We start from the raw sequence: 8,589 nt of genomic DNA on the forward strand, positions 1-8,589 counted from the left end.
TAAGAAGAAGAAGAAGATGAAGGCTCCTAATTCCTTTAGGCTCTGACAGAAAGCCAAGCTAGGGACCTTAATTCACATCTTCTTGCCAAGGCTAGTGAAATAATAATCATAATAATAAAAAGGCTCCTAACTCCATTAGGCTCCCACAGAAAGCCAAGCTAGGGACCTTAATTCACAGCTTCTTGCCAAGACTAGAGGTTTGTAATAGATCCCTCTTGCTGCTTCTGATAGAGACTGGACCCCACCTGACCTCCAGGTCAAGACCGACACCCAAGGGAAAAACGTGCCCCGGTTCCCTGACTCTGCCCCCCGAGTCCTCCCAGTTTTAAAATCCTCCTCATTCACTCGTGGCTAGAACGAGACAAAGGCCATTCTCAGCACAGCTTAGACCAGCTTCGCCAAGCTAGGTAGGTCTGTTGACGCAATGTCTCTACCTTCCACCCTGGTCCACGACGCCACTGCATTGCGCTGTCCTCAACCCCAGGGTACGGGCAGACCCCTGCTGTCCTGTGAGTGCTGCTTGTCATGCCGGCCTCAGCACCAATGCTGCTAATTGTGCTAATGAAGCAGGCACCACAACCCACAGATGTCAGTGAGTTTGGCGCCAACCTCCTGGAATTATTCACTTCTTTAAACATTGGGGTGTGTTTGTCTCTGGGAAACTAGCTCGTCTAGGGGAAACAGCAGTGCCATCCCGGGACTCCAGGAGCTGGGGACTTCTGGGTGGTGGTGGGGGGAGGGAATAGCACGAGGCTGGGCTGTGTCTGCAATGGCAGCCCCCTCCCTGCTCCCCCTGCGCTAAACCTTTTCACTCCAGTGACACCACAACTGATTTACCCCACCAGGAGGGCCCTGTTCACAGTGAATACCATGAAGCTGAGGCTGATTTGCGCTCATGGATTTCAAGGGGGCTCTGTCTGATTTGCCCCAGCTGGGGATTTGGCCCTGTGGCGACTCTGATTTGCAGCAGCAGAAAGCCCAGCCCTGCTGGTGCCAGCACTGCCCTGCAGCTGAGCCCAAGGCAGGGATCAGGCCCCCCATCTCCCCACCACCCTGTGCAGGGGCCCTGCAGCTGCCCAGCCTGCCCGCTCCTGGCTGCTGCACGGCTCTGACAACCATAGAGCTGCAAAATCCGCCACTCCTAGAGCTCACGGGCAGAGCTGCTGGTGGGGGATGGAAAAAAAGCAAGCACCTTCCTGTACCCAGCCTCCTCCGGAGCCTGGTGCCAGAGCCCGGCTGCTGGGAGCCCTCCCAGCCCCGCCGGTCTCCGCAGCCAGGCTTGGAGCCCCTGGGGGGGGGGGGGGCTCGGTCCCTGTCTGCAGGGAGAAGACCCCGAAATCCAGCCTCCCCTGGCTGCAGCGGTGAGTGCGCTCCGGGCAGAGGCAGCCCCAGGGGAGGGGAGAGCCCAGAGCAGGGAGCCCAGAGCTGGAGCTTCGGCAGGTCCTTGAGGGGGGGTGGGGGCTGGCTGCAAGGCCTTCTCCACCTGGCTGCAGGGAGAAGCAGGGCTGCCCAGACACCCTCCTGCCCAGACTGGGGTGTCTGGGCATCTCCCATGCATCTGACCCAGCCCAGCCGGTGCCAAGGAGCACGGTGTCGAGCCTGGCAGCCAGGCTGCAAAGCCCAAAGCCCCAGGGCCTCTGCAAGGAAAAGCTCTTTCACTGCACCCGTGGGGTACTGCAGAGGGCAGAGGGGCTCTTGGGGTGCAGAGCACAGGCTGGGGTGTCCAGGGCAAGGAGTGCTGAAGGGGAGCAGGGGCTGAGATCCCCAGGTCCAGGCTGAGGTGCTGGGGGGAGCCTTACAGGGTGCCAGCCCTGCGTTACCACCCGGATGCCCAGACCTGGGGCTGCACAGACAGCGACGGGCAGCCCTGCCCCAGGGAGCTCCCATCTGAACAGGCAGAGTTGGGAGGAGAAACTGGGGCATGGCAAGGCAGTCGGTGGCAAAGCACAGCGTCCTGAGCTGTCTGTGCACCTCCCTCCCTGAGCCGACCCTGCTAAGCCCCTTCACTGATGCCATCACCTCCCCGTCCCCCTCCACTGGGGTTCTGCTCCCTCTACCCTCTGGATCCCCTCTGCGCCCCCCAAGCCCTGCTGTCAGCCACCTGCTTGCTTTACCTCTCTCCCTCGGGCCAGGATTTCCTCCCGCTGAGCCCAACGCGGTCGCCTGGATGGAGCACGAGGCAGAGCTGCGGGCCCGGGACTCCCAGGACACTGGGGCGGCCGAGCTGCCGGGCGGCACCTGCGCAGGTGAGGGGGTCAGGGATGGAGGGATGGGAAAGGCTGTCTGAGCAATATTTGCCCCCAGCCCCCAACCCCAGGGCAGCTGAGGGGTCTGGCATGACACCAAGTCATCATGCAATGCGCTGCCCTGCTGATGGGTGCATCGTGGCTATCCTAGACCCCCCGCGGTGAAACCACGGGCAGACTCAGTGGCGGTGGCTGCTGCTTCTCTCCCCGCCGACCTGTTTTCCGGGGGCACTCAGGGACCACAGGTAGGATGGGGCAGGGGAGGGATTGTTTTGCTCATCAGTCCATTCACAGCCTCCCCTTTCCCTGTGTTATTTGTAGAGCAGCTGAATCCCCCCAGCCAAACTGGGGGGAGGGTCCTACGCAGGCAAGGCCCCTGAGCCAGCCTGTCCGGGCATCTCTCCTCTCAGCACCCCCCAGCCTGGCTTGAAGACCTACCCAACGCCACTGGCAGAGCTGGGGAGGGAACGCAGGTGCCTCACGGGCCAGCTCAGCCCCCTACATGCCCTCCCTTCTCTGTCCCTCCCAGCGCCCGACGGGCTCCTCACAGACCCCGAGGAGGAGGAGACCCCGCTGCTGGGGGACACGGAGGCCGGCGCACCACCGGAGGCTGCCTCGCCGCCCCCCGCCCTAGCCGGGCAGGCCAGGCCGCGGAGGAAGGCGCCAGCGCGGCGGCTGGGCAAGGCGGCACCGTGCGAGCGGGGGCTGCGGAAGCTGCGGGACCTGCTGGTGCTGCGGCGGGCGCCAGCCCGGCTGCGCCCCACCATCTGCGGGGAGTGCGGCAAGGGCTTCAGCCGTAGCTCGGACCTGGTGCGGCACCAGATCACACACACAGGCGAGAAGCCGTACCGCTGCACGGCCTGCGGCAAGGGCTTCAGCCAGCACTCCAACCTGGTGACCCACCAACGCATCCACACGGGCGAGAAGCCCTACCAGTGCCGGGACTGCGGCAAGCGCTTCAGCGAGAGCTCGGCCCTCATCCAGCACCAGCGCACGCACACCGGTGAGCGCCCCTACGCCTGCCCCGACTGCGGCAAGCGCTTTAGTGTCAGCTCCAACCTCATCCGCCACCGCCGCACCCACAGCGACGAGAAGCCCTACATCTGCGTGGAGTGCGGGGAGGCCTTCCGCCACAAGGCCCAGCTCCGGCGCCACCAGAAGCTGCACGCTGCCTAGGGCGGTGGGAGAGTAGGAGGGGCATGGGGTCGGGGTGGGGGGCTCAGGGCTTCATTGCAGGGGGTGTTGAGGCATTGGTAGATCTCTCCCTGCCGCGGTGGTAAGGTGTCCAAGGGGGTTAGGCACCCTGGCAGGTTGCACCCGTAGGTTTTAGGTGCCATCAGTACTCGTGGTTCCTGGTGTCCTCAATCCCTGCTGCTTTTGCTTCTAAATCCTACAAGAAGCTTGTGTCAACCCTGCCTGCGGTACCTAATGCCCTTGGGCTCCTTGGAAAAGCCTTTCAAGCTTCCCTCTGGCCACAGACTCCACCCTGGAGCAACTGCAGCTTTGCCAGTAAGACTGGAGGGTGCTCAAGAAGCTGAAACAGCTGGAGGGGGGGGATCATCGAGGCAGCACAAACTCACATCCCGGCCAGAAGGAGCCGTGAGGGCCTGAGGTATCGAAGAGCGAGCCGGACCCCCGTGGAATAGCAGAGCCACACGCTTGCTCCAGCTGCCTCTGTGGGTGAGAGGCGAGAACTGGCCCTGCATCCGACCCATCCCTGACCGAGCGGTGATGCACAGTGTTCGTTCGCACCTGTTGCCGCAGAGCCACATCCCCGATTCCCGAGGCATGGGCTCGACTTGGGGCTTGAGCTTCAAGTCTCCCTGAGCTCAGCCACGTTGGTCCCGATTCAGGAGAGCGCAGGATGGAGCCACCTCTCCTGGCTCTAGACATTGCGACTGTCGTGAAGGCCCACTCCAGGAGCCTACGCATCATCCCAGGAGCTCGCCGGATGGCGTGACGATGAAGAGGAAGAAACAACAGATTACTGCTTGCGAGGAGGAGAGCGTTCCCTGAGGGAGAAACTAAACCCAGACACGATGGACAGAGGAGGGGCGTTCTAGGCTGGTAACAGGACTGGCGAAGACACCTACAAGAAACACTGTCAAAGGGAGCGCAACCAGCCATCCGGCAGCCAAAGCAGCGCACGTGGGGCAGACTTCAAGGGGTGGCAAGGGACCCCGGGCCCTCCGCATGACACAGGCAGATCCCCATGCAGTGGGGCAGCAGCAGTTGATGTAGTGCCTCCTCCGGCGAAAGGAGATCCCTGGAGACCTGCTATAGATAGTGAAACCAGGATGACTCTCTTGGGGGAAAAAAGGGCTGGAACAAGGGGGAAAGTTCCTCTTCAGTAAGAAAATCATCTAGTGGACACTGGGAGACCTAGAGACCATCCTTGCTCCCTGGTGGCTTCTCAGATCTCAGCAGAGGTTGCTGGCTCTGATCTAGACGCAAGACGAAACCCACCAGCTACCAGGACAAAAGGATTTTGGAAGATCCCAAGGGGGGAATGTCAAGGATTTCTCATTGATGTGGAAGAAAGCGGTGGGGCGGCTTAGAGATCCCATCTCAGAAACCCAACCCTCAGGTGTCGGCGACACCACGGTGCAAGTGCTGTAAGGATCAATATGTGGAAGATGGTGAAGCCCTTAAAATCTCGGACTGTGACAATGCCTCTCATGGCCTGGGAGACGACTGGAATTTGTTCCTGAAACCAGCTGCCTTCCTGCAGGGTTTAATAGGCAAAGCTCTCCAGAAGCTGACAGGCCAGGGGAAACTTTGGAGGGCCGGGGGGAGCGGGGCCTGAAAAACTCACAGACTCTCCCCAGCATGGAGACCGGCCTGGTAAATGGACAGAGACAGACCCAGCGACAAGGGCATTCCTAAATGCACATATGTATCATAGTGCTGTAACGGAGGCAGATGTTAGTCAGGTCCAAGGCAAACCTGGCATCAGGCCCTCCAGGTCGGGGTGTCACTGTATATACGAGTTGCTTGTGCAGCATGGCTAGCCGTGTGGCAGCGTAAAGATAAGCATAGAGTAGTTTTGTAGGCAGATCCAAATTAACGTAGTGATGAGGTCGTCAGGGGGGACCCCGAGCTCTGGATAGGTTCATTCTTGTCCTCAGCTCTACAGGAGCTTCTTTTGCAAGCCAGGAATGGGTGGGGTTTTGGGAGACATACCGGCTCCTACTGATCTCAGGCTGGGTTCCTAACTCCCTTTAGGCGCCTTTGGAAAACCCAAGCACTTAACAGCACCAGCAAGGACCAGCTGCCAAGGTCAGAGCAGGCAATGGAGAATACTCCGCCTGCTCTTAGCTAAAATAGGCAGGGGGGCCTTTTCCAGACACCTCTTCAGCATGCAGGAGATTAGACGGTGTGGACATGGGGCGGTTCTGGGCAACGAGGACAAGGGTATTAATGGTCCAGATGGCCGATCCGAACTCCTGGATCCCCGATGCCAGTGTGGCGAAGGCCTTGAGTTGCGCTGCTTTAAGTAGCCCAAGAAACACAGCCCCTGCCAGTACAGGGAGGGGATCATGCCTTCCTAGGACTAGGAACCTTTGTGCCTGTATAACTGTTTCCATGCTACAGGGCTGTGCTGGTCTAAATCTACCAGTAAAATAAATCCCTGCCCCCCCCACCAGTATGGACCAGCATATGTCCTGTAGAAACCAGGCCAAAGGGTGGGTGACTGGCAGCTGGGCTGAGATGCAAGGGGTGGGTCTGAGTGGAGAATAAGATGGGTCCAGTCCCAAGGGACAAGGGGTCTGTGCAGGAGCACAAGCGAGCAACAGGAGCACAGTTGCTCCCATCTCAAAAGGGGTGGAGAAGGGGGCCAAGCACAAAGATGAAGCCTGTGGGAAGGGGTCCTGATCCTACCCAGGGTACGTCCCCCTGCAGAATGGCGTTGGGTTTTCAACTGGCTTAGTGAAACGGGGGCACGAGGTAGGAGCTCTTCTGGTATCCACCAGGCTCGTCCGGCTGCAGCTCATTAGGCCTGATTCACACGAGCTGTGCTGAGACGCTTTGACGGATACCTGGGGCAAGTCTGAGCTGCTGCATGCCCGCTCCCTGCCATGGTACGAGCCCAGCCATGTGGCACCCAAAGTGCCACGGTGGGGAAAATGCATTTGCGGAGCATGGTGGGCCAATCTCCCCTGCTCCTTCCTGCTGCACCCTTTAATCCGCCCGTCTCCCGCCAGCCTGCCTCAGGCCTTCAGCAGAGCTGAAGTGGCAGCGTCCGCACCAGTTGTGACCCCGCAAATCCAGGTGGAGGGAAACGCATCCAGGGAACTACTCCAAGTGCGACAGAGCAGCAGCAGCCAGGCTGCTCATACTAGGGCAAGCGTACGGCGGTTGGGAGGTGCTGACTAGCGCATAGGACTTTGGCTAAGTGAACCCGTGGCTACTGTTTTCTAATCAATAAAACAGCCTGTTCCGCGACTGCCTGGCTTCTCTGACGCCTCCTGCAAAATCGTGAGATCGGGATTCAAAATCCTGAGATGGCATCTTCACTGGGGGGTGACATCATCACTGCAGGGTGATGTCATCATTGGGGGGGACACCATCATGGGGAGGTGACTTTTTTTTATGCCTTGGGAGGAGGGGGGCATGGTTTCTTGCTCTGCCCTGCAAGAAGGGGAGACATGTCTATTCTGAGCAGGCTCTTTGGTGCTGCGTGGTTCAAGCTGCACATGCCAGCAGCACCAACCTCCCCTGGGCTGAGAATCCTCCGGGGGGAGCCTGGCTCTTCCCAGGGGCATCGCTGGCCTGCCAGCTGCTCAGGTGGGCCCCCTGGAGCTGATCGCGCCCAAGCTGCCTCTGATCACAGCAGGGAGGCTCCTTGAGGCCAGTGCTGGGGTGCAGGGAAGCAGGCGTGACCCTGTCCCCCTGCCTCAACAGCAGCAGGGGTGGAGAAGCGGGGCAAGCACAACGCTGCCGCGGTCCTGATCCTGGAGCCTGCTCCTAAGGCCCAGCTGTATCTGCAGCCGCAGCTGCAGGCTAAGCCGCCAGGAGGGACAGGGCCCCTGGGCAGGACTTCGAGGCGGTCTGGAGCAGGGTTCCAGGTTCCTAGGGAGTAGGGAGACTTTTAAAAAGCCCCATCTCCTGGAGTCCTGTGATTTCATCACCAGCCCCCAAGTAACACTTGACAGGCTGCAGAGTAGGTTTCCTGACCCAGCCTACTTTCAAGCCAGGGTATGTCTAGACAGACAGCTGAGCAGCGTCTGATTAATCTCACTCATGATGCAGCCACAGCCAGCAGTGCCACGATCCCCAGCGGCCCAGCCGGTCACATGTGGCAGGGGACCTGGCCACCAGCCGTAGATCTGGAGGGCCTGCCTGCGTGAGATGAGGAAATCCAAACGCAGGCCTACTCCTTGGACCCCCAGCTGGGGACCACACGGGGCTGGGGAGAGGAAGCAGGGGTTGTGGTTCCCTCCTACACCCAGCTCTGTGTGGCAGGGAGGTGAGCTGGGTGCTGTCAAAGCGAACATCCAGCCTTTTGGGCCCCCAGGCTCCTACAGTATGGCTAGGACCATGCAAGTTCCCTTTTTTTCCAGGACTTGTGCACACGAGAGGGTTTCATGTTTTGAAGGGCTGGATTTAAAGCAACTGGGAGAACTCGGTGCAAAACCCCTGCCTCAACATGGATTCGGGTGAAAAGGCAGCTTCCTCCAAGTAACGGGGAAGCAGTGGAGCCCAGCTGGAGTAAGAGCGAACCCACATGCCTGAGTCAGCTAAGCTGGCGTCAAAGCGATTCGGCGCCAAGGCTTCTCAAGTGCCCCTTCCACCAGGGCACTTGCCGCAGGGAGGCAACCGGCCACGCCAGCCTCTGCGGCTTTAGACCTCGTCCCCGCAAAGGCCACTGCAGGCTCCTGCATTTTCACCTGGACCGCAACATCCCTTCCCGCCGCCTGGTCTGAGCTATTCCCACAACCCCACCATCAGCCCCGGCGAATGATACCTAGACCCCTGGAGCCCCCCACCTTGTCCCGGGCCAAGCCGGGAGCCAAGGGCTGGCACTGCCCGCCCCGGCAAGGGGCGCTAAATGCACTGGAGAGACCCCAGGCGGAGGCTGTGCCCCCCACCGCCGAGGAAGCCGACCTCCCCACCCCCCCCCCCCAGTTTGCGCCAGTCTGGCCAGAAGCTAAACTCCCTTCCTGAGCCAGCGCAGCGGCAGGAGCAGAGGCAAGACCCCCTGCTTCAGTCCCAGCAGGACCCTTTGGCACGGCCGGTTACAACCCGCAGCCAGAGGAAGATAACCCTCTCCCGCCGCCGCCGCCCCTCCCAGAGCCCCTCAATCCCCAGCCGCCGGAGTCCTGGGGCTGGCCGGCGCGGA

The 8,589-nt window shown here is 60.5% G+C and overlaps 1 protein-coding gene across 1 annotated transcript in view; it reads left to right on the plus strand.

Moving 5' to 3' along the window:
* Positions 1 to 1,436: 1,436 nt before the first annotated feature.
* The window catches only part of LOC109323508 (zinc finger protein OZF-like), a 10,527-nt gene continuing 3,374 nt past the window's right edge, over positions 1,437 to 8,589 (plus strand). The window contains exons 1-2 of the mRNA XM_019555130.1: positions 1,437 to 2,246; positions 2,776 to 3,417. Coding sequence (XP_019410675.1) covers positions 1,922 to 2,246; positions 2,776 to 3,417 — 967 coding nt within the window. The 5' untranslated portion in view covers positions 1,437 to 1,921. The remainder of the gene's footprint in view (positions 2,247 to 2,775; positions 3,418 to 8,589) is intronic.

Source organism: Crocodylus porosus, unplaced genomic scaffold (genome assembly GCF_001723895.1).
Source record: "Crocodylus porosus isolate Cpor-Errol unplaced genomic scaffold, CroPor_comp1, whole genome shotgun sequence".
Classification (NCBI taxonomy): domain Eukaryota; kingdom Metazoa; phylum Chordata; order Crocodylia; family Crocodylidae; genus Crocodylus; species Crocodylus porosus.